This window comes from Strix aluco, chromosome 12, assembly GCF_031877795.1.
Source record: "Strix aluco isolate bStrAlu1 chromosome 12, bStrAlu1.hap1, whole genome shotgun sequence".
In the NCBI taxonomy this organism is placed as follows: domain Eukaryota; kingdom Metazoa; phylum Chordata; class Aves; order Strigiformes; family Strigidae; genus Strix; species Strix aluco.
Genome location: NC_133942.1, coordinates 24,949,686 through 24,964,591, shown reverse-complemented (window position 1 = coordinate 24,964,591; position 14,906 = coordinate 24,949,686). Strand labels below are relative to the sequence as shown.

Sequence of the window (14,906 nt, the reverse complement as noted above, 5' to 3'; positions counted from 1 at the left end):
TTTAGATATCTCTGTAAATGCCCTTTTTATTATTTCAGGGTGAGCGCTGCAGATGTGGACTTGCAATGGACGTTCTCCCAGACACCAACTGAGCATGTCTTTCCTGTTCCTAATGTTTCTCACAATGTGGCCTTGAGAGTCAGCGTCCAGTCCTTGCCCAGACAATCGAACTACCCAGTTTTGACCTGTAGTATTCACACCAACCTTAGCTTTTACGAAAAGCGAATGCAAGAGCGTAAGTTACATCAGCACAGTGATTCCAGCGTGGCACGGCAATGCAGTACCTCCAGTCCACAGCGCTTCTGTGGGAAACAGACATGGACAATGACACCTGAAGGCCTACTTAATGGAAAAAAGACACCTGAATTTACTACATCTATCAGAAATTTAAAACTTTATCCATCTACCGGACTTGGATCTGACTTTGGGGCATCACAGTCTAAAGTTCAGTGCTATAATGCTACAGCAGACAAGACACAATCTCATGAAACACCTGTCAGAACTTTTAAATCCTTTTCGCTAGTTGATTCCCGTGTTTCAAATAGTCATTGCTCTCATCAGCCCACAGGAGAAACCAATCCTTTGATAGGCTCTTTACTTCAAGAGCGACAAGAAGTCATTGCAAGGATTGCTCAGCACTTGATTCACTGTGATCCAGCTACTTCACCAGTTGTTGCTGGACGTCCATTCAACATACATGAAAACAGCTCAGCTACACCAAAAGCTTTTCGGAGTACTTATGAAGATGAAAATTTGCCAAGGAAAGGCAAGGAAACCTCCCCTGTTTCTATTGCCAACTTAGACAGTGCAATGCAAGAAGATGGTGAAGGCAAAACTAGAGCGATACCAGAGATCACACTGCTTGACACCCGTGTTCCAGTGAACCATTGTGGCCGTCAGTCGACAGGAGAGAGTAATCCCCTGATTGATTCTCTGCTTCAGGAGCGGCAGGAGGTGATAGCGAGGATTGCCCAGCACTTGATTCATTGTGATCCAGCTACTTCTCAAGTTACTGGACGTCCATTCAAAGTGCATGATACTAGCCCAGTTACTTCAAAAATTTTCCGAAGTACATACGAAGATGAAAATTTGCTGAAGAAAGGCAAGGAACCGTCTCCTGTTTCTTTTGCTAAATCTGATTTTTCTTTGTTAGAAGACAGCAGTAAATCAAGGACGAAAACACCTGATACTCCGATCAGTCCTTCTAGGTTTGATGGAGAATTGAAGGCTTCTCTGAAACTCCAGGCAAGAAGAAAATTGGTTTTAGCAAAACCCAGTGAAGCTGTCCGAAATGCATTTCATCAGACTTCAAATAAAACTTCTCATGCATTTACTAACATTCACACATCATCATCATCATGTATTAAAGAAAACAAATCTGAATTGACAGATAAATTGGAAACGATACATTCTGGTTACGCACAGAAAGACCAGATAACCAATAGAATGAAACAGTGTTCAAATTTCAGCAGCATTGATGAACAGATTTGCACAAATAAACTTAAAGAAAGAACAGTTGTTAGTGAGAACAACAGCACGGACAGTTTTAACAATTTACAGATAGATAAATGCAGAATACTTGAAGGTACAAAAAAAGCAACTGTGACGCAGGTATCTGACTCTTTGCACAAAAATGAGCTCAAGTGTTTAGATAAAGACTCAAAAAAACCAAATATTTATGAGCAAAATACTCAGCTTATTAGTATTGAAAATTATTTAAATAAAGACCATGACAGTTTCAAAAACAAAACCAAACAAGATAAAATGAAAACTGCACATGATGAGAATGAAGACCCAATAGGCCTCGATTTCCAAAGCACTTGTCAGAAGAAACCTACAGAAGACGGCGTAGTTAAGTGTGAGCGGCTGAAGAACCCAGATGTACAGGTAAATACATAGAGGAAAAGACCAATTCCTATAGCTGCTCTTAGTCAGATAGCTTGTACCTTATATCTGATAAGGACCAACATGAAGAGACATTTAAGTCTTGACTTCATAGGAAGTAGCGTGTTACTATTGTCTTCTTAGTCTGAAGTAGTGCCTCCCCCATACCTTCTTAATTATAAGTTTAACATTGAGAAGAGCATCGTCTTATTCTGCTCATGGTCGTAGCATTATGGATGACAGTTTCCACAGGCAGTTAGGTATCCTGTCTTTTTATAAATACACCAGTGTTTGAATGTGGTATGTGACCTTTAGTGAGCAGTCTGTGTGACTGTGGAGTGAGTCAACGGGGATTTGAGGTGAATATTTTGTAATATGCTAGTGTGATGCAGATCCCCCTGGTTCAGAAGTCTTCTCTGTTACAGCAAGCAAAGCATTACCATGATAAGCCTTGAAATATCCCATTGATATCTTGAGTAAATTTGTTTTGCTGACAGAAAGCACCATCTCTAAAACACACAAATATATGGCGGAAACATAATTTTCGGTCCTTGGATGGAACGTCAACCAAGGCTTTTCATCCCAGAACTGGATTGCCTCTGCTTTCAAGTCCTGTAAGTTATTGTTGAAATTACAACTTACCTTTTAAATGAGGAAGAAAGGATTTTGTTCTTTTAATATCTGTATGTAGTAGAAAACTTGACAAATTACCTAGGCAAAGTGTGTGTGTGTTTATTTTCAGTGTCAGAGTGACTACTCTTGCAAGTGGAAATTTGAGAGTTAACACTTAAATGAAGTTGAACAATAATTCTGGAAAAGAAAATATTAAAGAGGTAGTTGTTGAGATCCTATCAAGAGTAACAAAAGGTGACATTAGAAAATCCTATGGCAAAAAAAAAATGCTTTGATATTTTAGAGTCCAAAAGAAAGCATTTTGAAGATTAGTGTTTTAAGTGTAAGCTAACATATTTTGTTATTTAAGAGTTTGTGTGAGTTATTAATACCTGATTGTCCAAAGCTTTTGTTTCTGTGAACAGTTTGTGCTGAATATTCTTCAGCAATCGGATATACTGAATGACTGAGTGATACAAAGCTGCTGTGATAAGACAGAAAGACATTGGGGAAGTGTTACAGTTCTTGGTATGTTGTTGGGAGTTTTAGAGAAACAGACAGTCCCAGTTAAAACTACTGAAGTAGTGATGTTCTGTAATCAACACATGATATGTTTTATTCTTCAGTGCTTGTAAAGGCTGTCATATTTTCAGGGAACGTAGATGGAAATTGTTACAGCCTTTTTATTAGTAATGTTCTGTACCGTTCCAAAGAGACTTTAGCCTCTTGAATGAGTATTTAAGTACTTCCTGTTAATCAGAATTTACAGTCTTGTCATTAATTTTATATTTTTCTTCACTAAGTTTAAAATGTATAGGAATTACTCTCTTCTGCTCTGTTTTTATAATTTTGTAATGTCATGAAAACTCTTTGCAAACTTGTGCTTGCTTTGCAAAATTGGCCTTGTTAGAAGTACGGTTTTCAAATTAGCTTCTTCTTTCCCTCTTGAGGTTCCTCAAAGAAAAACACAGTCTGGGTGCTTTGATCTGGATTCATCACTACTGCAGTTGAAAAGTCTGTCTGCAAGAAGGTATGTTTTATTTACCAGAAACATTAAGAATTTGAGGGGAGACATAATATACATACGTATCTGTATGCAACAACAAAGCATGTTAGCAAAGACAAAGAATGGGTGCCTTTCAAAAGAATCCTTATTTTGAAATAAGGCTTGACAGCCGAGTTGCCCCAGGGGTCTCTGGGTTAGCTTGGCTCTGGAACGTAACTATGGTACGAGAGCTGCTGCCAGGATGAACTCTGTCCTGTGCAGGGGTAGGTATGCTGTAAGTTACATTTGAACTTTTAAACGGAAAAGATCATAATTGTTGATTCTTCTTCGAATCAGTGTTATTTTTGTGTTTTGTTCTTAGGGTTGAATGGGTTAACGTTTTGCCTTAACTTGTTCAGAGAACTTAATTTCTAAAAGGGACTGACTGTGACCCTTTGTACATTAATACACTAACATAAACAGGTTTTAGGATTGTAGTTTTATGTTGGAAACATCAGGATATGAGACAAAAATACCTGCATACAAGAGAAAATAATCTGATACTTTGGTTATGGAGTTAATGGACAACCTAGATTTTTACTGGTTTTATCCCTTGTAATGTAAAACTTGTGAAAGTATTTTTTCAGTTAACTAGAAAATGTTTTGCTAAAGGATTAACAGGCAATGTTCATCTGTTTCCTCTTTAGGACATCATTTTGTAATACAGTGAGTAAATGATTCTTTCTAGAGCTGTTTATACCCTGAAGACAAAAGCAAATGTGTTTATCCTTTATATTTATTCTCTCTTTTTTTTTTTTTAATAGCCCACAACAATGTATAAACAGAGACAGCGATCCAGAGAGCCATGGGAAACCATTTCTAAGTTCTAGTGCTCCACCACTAACAAGTCTTAGCCTTCTGGGAAACTTTGAGGTATTGCATATTCTCTAGAATTCTTGTGGTATTTTTAGTATTCTTCTGTACTGCTTTTAAAAGTGCGTTACTGTGAATAATTTCAGCCTGATTACAATGTAAAAGTTCATAATTAAATTGAATAAAATTTGTTTTAATTTCCAGCTGTAAAGGCACATATTTTGTACCCCAGACATCTTCTGTCTCAGAGATTAAGATACAATGAGTTGCTTATAACTTTTATTTTCCACTACGGTCAAGTTAAGAGGTGTTCTGTTGACTTGAATGAGATTTAACAATCTGTAATTGTTCATGTTTAATGTATATACCTAGAAAAGAGGATTTACATTTTCACTCTTAAAGTCTTTCACTCTTAAAAGCTGTGTTAAATCAGTGTAGTAAACAGAACATGTTTGAAGTGTAGCCTCTGGCTTTTCACTTCATGTAGCATGTCAGATATCAGCAACTAGTAGCTCGTGTGTTAATGGCTTGTATTGTACTCCGTATTGGTGAAATACGGAGTGAATATGTTGAGGAAAGTTACAGATTCTAGATTATTATTTTTTTCAGGTAGTGTATGTCAAGAAAAATCATGCATAGATCCTACTGCAATAAAATTCTCTGTGAGCTTTTGCACCAGTTTCAGTAGGATGAAGACTGGATTTTGATGATGCTTCTCTTAAACATTGTGATTTTTGACAGGTCACCTTCTGAAAGACCCAAGTTCTTATAGAAGTGTGTTTCCTTGTTTGCTGCTTAGTTTTGCTATGTCTTATTTGAGGCATTCCCAACCTAAGCTGCACATGTTTTGTTTCTCAGGAATCTGTCCTGAATTTTCGCTTAGACCCGCTTGGCGTCGTGGAGGGTTTCACAGCGGAAGTGGGAGCAAGTGGAGTCTTTTGTCCCACGCACATGACTCTGCCAGTTGAAGTGTCATTCTACAGCGTTTCAGATGATAATGCACCCTCTCCTTACATGGTGCGTGGTTGGATTTATTTTAAATTCTGATAGGTGGAGGTGAAGAAAAAGAGCTCTGCGAATAGAGGGTTCAGGAAGTGGGGATTTGCAGGGGATTTTCAAGTACTTATGATGGAGTTCTCCCGTCCCTTCTTCCTTTCCCTAACTAGTGCTTTTCTTCCCATGGCTCTGCCTCACCATCCAGCTGCTCTTACCTTGCCGTATTGAATGTATGTGTCTCTCTCCACACTGGAGTATCAACCCCCACCATCTCTTTTGATCCATCTAACTTAAAATAGGCAGTGAGGCAATAGCTGGACTTAATGGGATACATCTTGTTGTCCCAACAAGCAGCTGCCCTGGGCAACTAACCACTCTGCCAGCGAGTGGCTTAGGTGCAGGCCAAGGTACAATTGCTGATGGAGACCTTAGACTCAGAAGTTACTCAGCCCTTTCTTTTAAAGCAAATATTGTCTGAGCTAGCATGACACGCGGCGTTCTCACGAAGTGCATGGTTTGCTGATGTTCGCACTGACACAGTGTTTGTGTTCTTGATAGGCGTGCTAATTCTGTTCCACATTTCTACAATGATAGGGTGGTTTTTGGATGTCTAGAGTGCTTCCTTCTAAAAAGCAAAAGATGTCTTGTTCTGAACACCTGTTAGGGATCCTCAGTGTTACCTAGGTGACAGATCTAAGTTTTAGAGGTTTTCATATGTGTATGTTTGTCTAAAATATGGTAAATAGTCTGTTTCAACATGTAAGTAAAGCACTGAACATCTGATTATCCCAATATTTAGATTTTTAATTCATCGTGCTTGCCATATTTCTGACCTTCTGTTTTTAAAAGTTTGAGTAATAGTTTAAACTTGTATATGTCTTCTCTTAACCACTGCAAACAAGTATCTACTGTTTTTCCTTTCTTTCTAGATTATTTCACCTGATTTTCCAGGTGGTGAAGGGATTCTGATGTTCCTCAAATGGTTAAAGTAGCATTGCTTATTTTCCTAGCTGGGTTTCATTGTTTCAGGCTTTTCCACATGCTCTAAACATGCTATTATGGCTGAGTCTTCCAGGATTAATACAACATTTGTATAGTGCCTCCATCATCAGAAACATTGTTGCTGTTTGTATAGCTAGTTTTTCTGCTCTGGGTCTTTTTTTGTTGTTTGTTTGGGGTTGGGTTTTTTGTTAAGTCCAGTGCAGTGGGGTACAACAGTTGTGCACTGCAAGTTAATCAAACGTGTGCTCTAGGACAGTAGCCTAAGGGTAGCCTCAGCAGCGTTACAGCTCCATGTGGGACACTCAGATGCTCTGTAGATCACAGCTGGTACAAAAGCAGATGTCATCATTGCTAAAGTTTGGATTAGAATGGAAGATTAAGTGCATCTGCTGCCTTTGAAAAGCAGAAATTAGTTCTGTGAGATTTGGAGTAGTATTAATGAGATTGTAGGTGATAAAAAAAAAAAAATGGAAAGGAGACAAATCTTCCATTTTAGCTTACAAGCTGTTTGGAAAAGAAAGCTCTATTTCATCACAGCTTCCTGACTGTTGGTTTGAAGGTGTGGAAATGTGGATCTTGTTTCAAGAGGAGAACGTACCCCTTATTGCACAGCTTTTAATGATCTGGCAAAGTATCTGTAAGGCTCCTACTGTTGATTCTTAGCTGCATCTTAAATGCATTGCCTCCTCTATTTTTAGTTTTTATACATTACTGATTGTTTTTTGAGTAAATACTATTAAATGAATAGAACATTTTGATTTGTTTATATCTATCCTTGTGAACTAAATGTGTGTCTTTTTTCTAGGGTGTAATTACTTTAGAGTCCCTTGGTAAAAGGGGTTATCGGGTACCGCCTTCAGGAACAATACAAGTGGTACGTACTCAGCAGATACGGGTGCCTTGAAACTACTAATATCAAGCAAGTCATGCAGAGGAGATGAGGTTATTGGAGATGAACATGAAGCTAGCAGTGGAAATGTGCATCTCCGTAGGTACTGTAGTTATTCAAAGTAGAAATCTGTGTGTAATTTGTGGGACAAAAGACACTCCCAACCTTTGAACCCAACTGTGCTGTGAAGAGACTTAAAATCAGTTACTGAAGATTCAGAATAGTTGGGGACATGGTGGCTTTGAAGAAGTAATGGAGAAGTAATTAGGCCACAGTCCAAATTGTGAAATCCTTCTAAAGGGATACTCAGCTGTATCTAAATTTTGTAACATTTTAACACCACCTATTTTTTGTAATACAATCAAAAGGTAAATCACAGTCATTGCTTAAAACTAACGATCTGCCTCTTTCTTTAAAGAACCCAGTCCAGGGTAACACATTGGTAATTTCAGGTTTAAAAGCAGAGCCCACCACTGTCCTTCCTGTGAGCATATTGTGTCTAGAAAACAGTGTAGACAAACAGAAAAACTGCACAATGTTTTTGCATAAACATTTCTGTATGCCACTGGAACAAAGTGCATGGAGGACTGTGACTATTTTGGCTAGTGGAGATTTTGGTTTTTTAAAAATTTGTCATCTCTAGAGAGTATTGTATCGAACTGTTTGTGTTTTCAGACCTTATTTAACCCTAACAAAACTGTGGTGAAGATGTTTGTGGTGATCTATGACTTGAGAGAAATGCCAGCTAATCATCAAACATTCCTACGGCAAAGAACTTTTTCTGTTCCTGTGAGACGAGAAATCAAGAGAACTGTCAATAAAGAAAATAGTCAACAGACTGAAGAAAGGCTACTACGCTACCTCATACATCTGAGGTAAGCTCCTCAGTTAGGAAATCCACAACAAAACAAAACAAAAAACCCAATGCAAAGCCAAACAAAAACAGACCCACAAAAACCAAGTACCTGCCAAAATTTATCTCATTATTTCTCTCCCAGCCAACCTTTCTGTATACATACTTATTTTTAAAAATTAACGCTTTTAACTTGGTCTTTAAGCTAGACAGTAGAGGAATAAGAGCTAATAAATAATTTGGATTCTACCTGGGAGAAACAAAGCTAAAATATAAAGCTCTTTCTTGGCATTGAAGTATTTTGTATAGCCTTGTAAAGCTTAATTATTTTTTTTTTAGCAAGAGAGATTTAGTTCTGGCTGGATCCATGAATTGGTTTTGAGGTTACAGGAAATAGTGAGTGTGGATGTTACATCGGTAAAAGCCAAAACTAAGGATCAATGTAGAGAAGGTGCCCAGTATCCTGCACACATGCCTCTTCACCAGCATAGCGTGTAATGTGAAAAGCATTCTGAGTTACTCCTAGAAATGCTGTGTTAAGTGGTAAAAATGTAAATACCTGTTTCATAATGCAATACTGCTGATAATGCCTTTCACTTCATAAAATATTCACACATTCTTCCTTAAATGATTTACAAAGCACTGCCTGAAACCAGATACTGTGTTGCTGCTCTTGAGATGTTCTGGAGACTGCAGTTCGAAACAGGAGGAACGATAGATATACTCTGTCCTTCTACAGTCTGCAGACTGCTGCCTGCGTTATTGTAGTAAACAAGCCACAGATGTGCAGACCCAGTGCTTTCATTGGAGCACTTCAAAACCCAGTGGTGGCTGACATTCTGAAGTGAGGAGGCAGAACAAAATCAAATCTCTTACACTTTTCTTTTTAACTTGTTGTAGAATTACTTCTGGTACATATTATTTTCCCTATTTAGTGGCATTGATTTCTACCCAGCAGACTTTTCAAACACATCTTTGTCTCTGGCAGTGATTCCAAGCCAAGCTTTCCCGATAAATGAAAGTTGACAGTCATAAAAAATGTGTGTTGGTTTACTGGAGTGTGAAGATAGCATCATGATGAGACTGAACTGTGTTTTCATTCTGAATTTTAGCCTGGATTGAAATTTATCCTTTCAGGCCTCACTAACTTGCCATGTCTAACTTAACTACCTTCTGAAAATTTTCTTCTGAGGTAGATTCTGAAAAAGAGTGTGTAGCCCAAATAAAAGGCTCTATTCACTTGTAATGTTGATCTAACTTGTAATGTTGATCTATGCAGAGGAATTGGGGACAGGCATCAGCTGCAGAGATGGGCAAAAATCTGTGGCCAGCCAGGTCTGGCTTACAGGCATGAAGAGTAGTAGACTTGTGTCTCCTTTCAGTTTCTGCTTTAGTATAGTTTGCAGATTTGTTGTAGATGGACCCAGTAATTACTTCCATGAGCTTCCTATTTCTGAGGGACAGAAAATGTAGCAGTTCTGAGGCCTCTAGTTTTGAAATACCTGTACAATTTTGCTCAGCTTTCAGACCTCTGGTAGGGATCAACTCATGGGTTTGTACTGTGTAATTGGAAACGCATCCATTTCTGGCTGGAAAAACAAACTAATAGTTATGATGCTCAGCTGCTTACTTTGGAAAGTGAATACTGGCAGAGTATGCCAGAAGTTTTTTGCTTCAGAGATGAACCCAAACAGTGGGTCTTTTCTCATAATGGAAGAACTGCAAAAGTCCTTGAAATATTACAGTAGTTTATGTTGATCTGTCTTGTGGTTTATTATACAGAGTACTTTAGATTTTACAAAAGACTCGGTTGTCAATCTAGTAGCCTTCTTTACTAAAGATGGATTTTGATTAGGAAGGCTTAAAAAGTCTTAGTAGTATATTCATTCATATGTAAGATGGTTTTAAAACTTCATTTTTAAAAGCAGCGTTTCCTCAAGACCATTTTACTGAAAACTTATACAAACCTAAAAAATTTAATCTATTAAGATTTTTTTTTTTGTCATTCAAGTTGGCTTAGAACAGCCTTTCAGGTTTAGTTGTAGTAGTTGTTGAAAACAAGCATCTTAAGCTTACGTGTTGAAATTTTGCTCAAAAAACCAAATGAAGTCACCACCAGTAAGCTGCATTGTGGTCGCATCTGCTTGCGAGGCCTTAATCACAGTTGTCAGCACTCACATTATGAAAGCTTCTTTTCAAGTGGTAATTCAGCAAAAATGCTTGCATCGGTCTGGAACTTAACATTGGCGGCCAGATTTTCTACAACACTCTTTTAAAGTGTCAAATTTATTGTGTATGCAGCTTCTGCATGCAGTTCTGTATGTTTGAGATACTGTTCAATATGTCATTAGACCGTATTTGTACCCACAGTTACAGTGTTGATATAGAATGTAGCTTGCACGGGCAGCAGAGCTTTATTTGCTGTAAGAGTTGCACCTGCAGTTTAAGTCATTTCTTGAAGATGCTTTGGGGATAAATTTTTTTTTTTGTGAAGTAATGATTTTTGTGTTGTAATTGTAATCTACGTGAGCACAAGAGCTGTGGGTCCAGCTCTGCTCACACCTCATTTCTGCCTGGTGTTGTGAGGGTGACGACCATCCGTTGGTTTCTAGGTCACGTTTTGGCACCCCTAGAAAAGGCAATTAAACAGTTAACCTACCCACAGTTCAGCGTTTTTCAAGTTTTTAAAGCTTGGTCAGCAGCTGTAGTTACTGACATATTACCTCTTGTAATAGCATGGAACATAATTGTTGTTGCTTAACAGCTAAACAGGGGTTGTTACTGAAGGTTAGGTGAAGGGTAAGTTTGAAACTGGTTGTTAAAAGTAGTGATTCCTCAAGGTGTTGAAATTTTTTTTTTAAAAATATTTTCCTAATGTGGCATATGATACATTTATTGGTAGGAGCTGCAGATACGTGCTATTACTGATTTACTAGTTGCCTTTTGATCTTTCTGATCTCTCAGCATTTTTCCTGATCTAGAAATTTGTATCCTTGTCCTAATGATTTTACTTACAGATTTTATAGATTGTGTCTTTTCCACTTGCAAAACATGTCTTGCTATGTATGTTTTTGTGATCATCCTGTTGTGATGTTTTTGTGATCATCGTTTCTGTGGCTTACTCTGTGAATTTGATGGTCTATAAAATATATATATAGGGGTTTTGTGCTTGTATTTGTCTTATCTTCAGTAATGTTTATCACTCTTCCCTCTGCCAGACTTTCTAGCTCATCTGATACTTGAGTGTTTAAGCCTTCCTGTATTTGTCTGTTGTTACGGTTCCTAGGACACCATCTGTCAGACCTCTGTTGTGTTTTTCTTGATTCCTTTACACAAAACTTCTGGAGCCAGTCCCATGCTGGCCACTGCATCATCACCCCGCAAGGGTGTCTATAATAGTTGTGTTTTGATTATTCCAGTGTATTTGCATGTATGAAAAACCACATTTCTAAATCCCAATTACTACAATAAACATTTTTCAAAGAAAAAAATTAGGTGATGGAAGCAGAGATGAGAAGACTCCCCTGAACTCTGTTGCTGTCTCCCACTCGTCCTCCTTCGATCTTTGTAAAATGTCATGCTCAGAAAAGCCATGTTATGGGGAATTGTTATTTACTAGGCAAAGGGGGTCTTGCAGGATTCTCCCTAATAGAAAATAGTAAGCTTGAGAAGTTCAAAAATAGACCTTACTAATTGTTTTCTGATAGATCCATACATAAAATGGGAATTGAGCTCTACTTTATGATGGTGCTTTGATAACTAGATTTATCTATTCTGTATGAATTAATTTAAATCACGCTTTTGCTGCAGAAGATATTTCAATAAAATTTTTCATTTTAAAATGTCTTGAGCTACATGCTGAATTAGCTGTGTATGGTGGTGCTTGACCCTTGCCTCTTTCACTCTTCCTTCTTGTGCTCTCCTCCAGAGTCTTCTCTTAAGGTAGAATCTTCTCCCCTTTGCCTAACAGGTAAAGGGCTTTCACGCTGACAGCACCAAGCAAATAAATAGTGACAGATGGGAGCTCTGTGGGAGCCAGTAGGAGCATTCTGCTGGACCCCACCACATTTAATGCCCTTGACAGCTGTATCTAGGAGAGCAGAATTTTCCTTTGGCTGTGGGGATGACTACAGGCTATTCTGCATCACTCATATGAACAAAACAGTGGCAGAGAATCCATTTCTACAACCTGCCTGCCCCAGACGAAGAAACCTTCTGTAGTTGTGTGTCTTTCTCCTACCTCTCAGAATTTCAGTCTGATTATGGCTAGGTTTATTCCAGAGATACTACTTTTCTTCAGTGGGGTCAATGAGTAAATGCTTATTAAAAATCTGTGCAAATTGTAATACATGTGATAATAGACTGTGCACTGCTTTCTCAAGCATTTGTAATGGTATCATTTTGTCATTCTAATAGCTTTTTTGTTTCTATTACAGTAGCAACCGCTTTTCTCCCTTGCCATGGTATAGTGATAGTGACGTTTAGTTGCCACAAGAAATGCTTCTTAGGCTCTCCTGCCTTTCCTGGTCAAGGGAAGGAAATTAAGGAGTTCTGCCAGATGAAGACTATAGAATACAGTTTTCTGAAATGCAGATCTCATCTCTATAATATAGTTGTTAAATCTCAGGGAAAGTGGAACTGGCACATTTCTGGCAGATTTGGAGGGACCTGAATTAGGCTGTTTAGCTGCAGCATAAAGGATAAACGGACCTAGGAATTGGCTGCTGTTTACTTTTGGGGATTGGGCCAGTGAACTATAGTCTCTTTGAAACAGCTTTGTATTCTGTGTGAAAAACTTTTTTTTCTGCCTGCGTGCAGAGATCCCCGTACCTACTTGCTTCTTAAGTTGGACTTAGATTTGGTGTGTGGTATAAAGCAGTAGTAAACTTCTTGCTGGTACGTTCATAGAGAGCAATGAAATCTGCCTGTATGATAGCTAGTGCTGAAATACATATTTGTATACATATCTCTATATATGCCTTTGATATTTGAACCTTCCCTTTTGTGTGTGCTTAGGCCACCCTTTGGGCAGTTTCAGGAGTGCTCACTGAAGAGCACCTTTTGCCTTTCTAGATTGCAGAGAACTTTAATCTTCAACATACGTAACTGAAGTGTGAACTTTAGATATTCCATGCCACTTTCAAAGCTGTGCACTAGATTAGTGATTAGGAACAGAATCTTTAAATGATAAAGGAAACAAAGTAGATTGAAAATGTTTAACTGACTGATTTTATATGTTCAAATGTTTTTTGGCCTTGATCTCTTAAAGGAATACATTTAATAATACTTAAAGATTAATCTTTTGGTTTGGGTAATACAGATATTTGTATCTTTTCAGGTTCCAGAGTTCTAAATCTGGAAAGATCTACCTCCACAGAGATGTAAGGCTCCTATTCTCTCGGAAATCCATGGAAGTTGATAGTGGCGCTGCATATGAACTCAAATCTTACACTGAATCTCCAACAAATCCTCAGTTTTCACCAAGATGCTAGCAAACAATGGCGAAGTGTTTGTTTTACTGTTGATTACTCCTTACAAGCGAAGATTGGTAGAGATGACAGTATAAAGTTAAGTCTGTAAAGGAATGAAAATAGCGCTCGAGAGAGAAGGTTCTTATGTGATCCTGGACCAGTTTTTAAAAGGTTTCTGGAATGAGCTTTGTGTATTCCAAGTAGACTGGAAACATACTTAAATATAATCTTTTTGTACTGTTTAAAACCACTTCATTGGATGTGTTGCAATAGCAAATTCCCAAGTTAGTTTAGTGTTTACACTTTTTATTTTATTTTTCAGTTATTTAATATTTAATGTTTCATTTAATACTCAAGTGATGTTTGTCTTTAGTGTTCTAATGTAGCATAAATCCTATGTAAAATCATACTATGTATTTTTGGCATTAATATTGAAATCTGAAATATATACAGATGTCTTTAATCTGTGTGATGTTTTAAGTGATATTCATTTAAGTTATTGCAAATGGGGACAACAGGTGAATTTCCATTACATTTCATACTATGCAAGCTTTTGGCTTTCTTCTTTTTTCTCTTTAATGGTACCCTTTTCCTTTTTTTTTCCTCACATACAGATTTAATAACACTTGCGACCATAGTGCACATTGTTTATTTACTTACTCATGCATTCAGATCATTGGTTCAATTCATATTTTGCTCCTTCAACTTCTTTCTTTCCTTAAGGCCCGCTTTAATTTTGCTTTGTTATTAGTTTTGCTCACATAAAATTTGCACCCTCCCCCATGTGATTTCTCAGATTGTGTTAAAGGATGTACTGTGCAAACAAATTAGTATTTATATCTTAAATATATGCAAAAGCTATGAAACTTGTACTTTTTGTTTTATTTTTAGATAAGGAGGGATCTTCATGTAATCCTAAATATTTTTAATAGGTCAATTCCATTTAGGCCACTAGGTGGCCATAGGAAGTTTTACTAGAAATGCTACATTGGGCATATAAATATTTTCCAATATATATGTGTATTCATAAAACAAAACACAGTCAGATAAACAGTTTATGCTAAGTGTTAAACTGTGTAACTGAGAGAAATAAAGTTAGAAGCATTTGATTATATATGAGGTATATATTTACTAATGAATGTGAAGCTTTACAATGTTTGCCGAAGATCTCGGTTTCTCAACTGTCTTACCTTGGTTTATATGTTTTTTTTACATTGCTGTAGGTTTTCAGAGTGTCAGTAATATGAAAGGTGACCTTCATATTTGGGAGTGTAACATGCTTATCTGATGAAGACTCTAGAGAAACAAAGAACGTGCATCTTGTATATTCAGCACTGCCCT

The 14,906-nt window shown here is 37.5% G+C and overlaps 1 protein-coding gene across 7 annotated transcripts in view; it reads left to right on the top strand.

Annotated features, from left to right (window-relative positions):
- Positions 1-14,677, top strand: part of ATOSA (atos homolog A) — a 49,645-nt gene extending 34,968 nt beyond the window's left edge. For all 7 annotated transcript variants that reach the window (XM_074837916.1, XM_074837914.1, XM_074837920.1 and 4 more), the window contains 8 exons: positions 39-1,887; positions 2,382-2,498; positions 3,447-3,526; positions 4,306-4,414; positions 5,213-5,371; positions 7,158-7,226; positions 7,917-8,116; positions 13,433-14,677. In XM_074837916.1, coding sequence (XP_074694017.1) covers positions 39-1,887; positions 2,382-2,498; positions 3,447-3,526; positions 4,306-4,414; positions 5,213-5,371; positions 7,158-7,226; positions 7,917-8,116; positions 13,433-13,586 — 2,737 coding nt within the window. In that variant the 3' untranslated portion in view covers positions 13,587-14,677. The remainder of the gene's footprint in view (positions 1-38; positions 1,888-2,381; positions 2,499-3,446; positions 3,527-4,305; positions 4,415-5,212; positions 5,372-7,157; positions 7,227-7,916; positions 8,117-13,432) is intronic.
- The last annotated feature ends 229 nt before the right edge of the window (positions 14,678-14,906 follow it).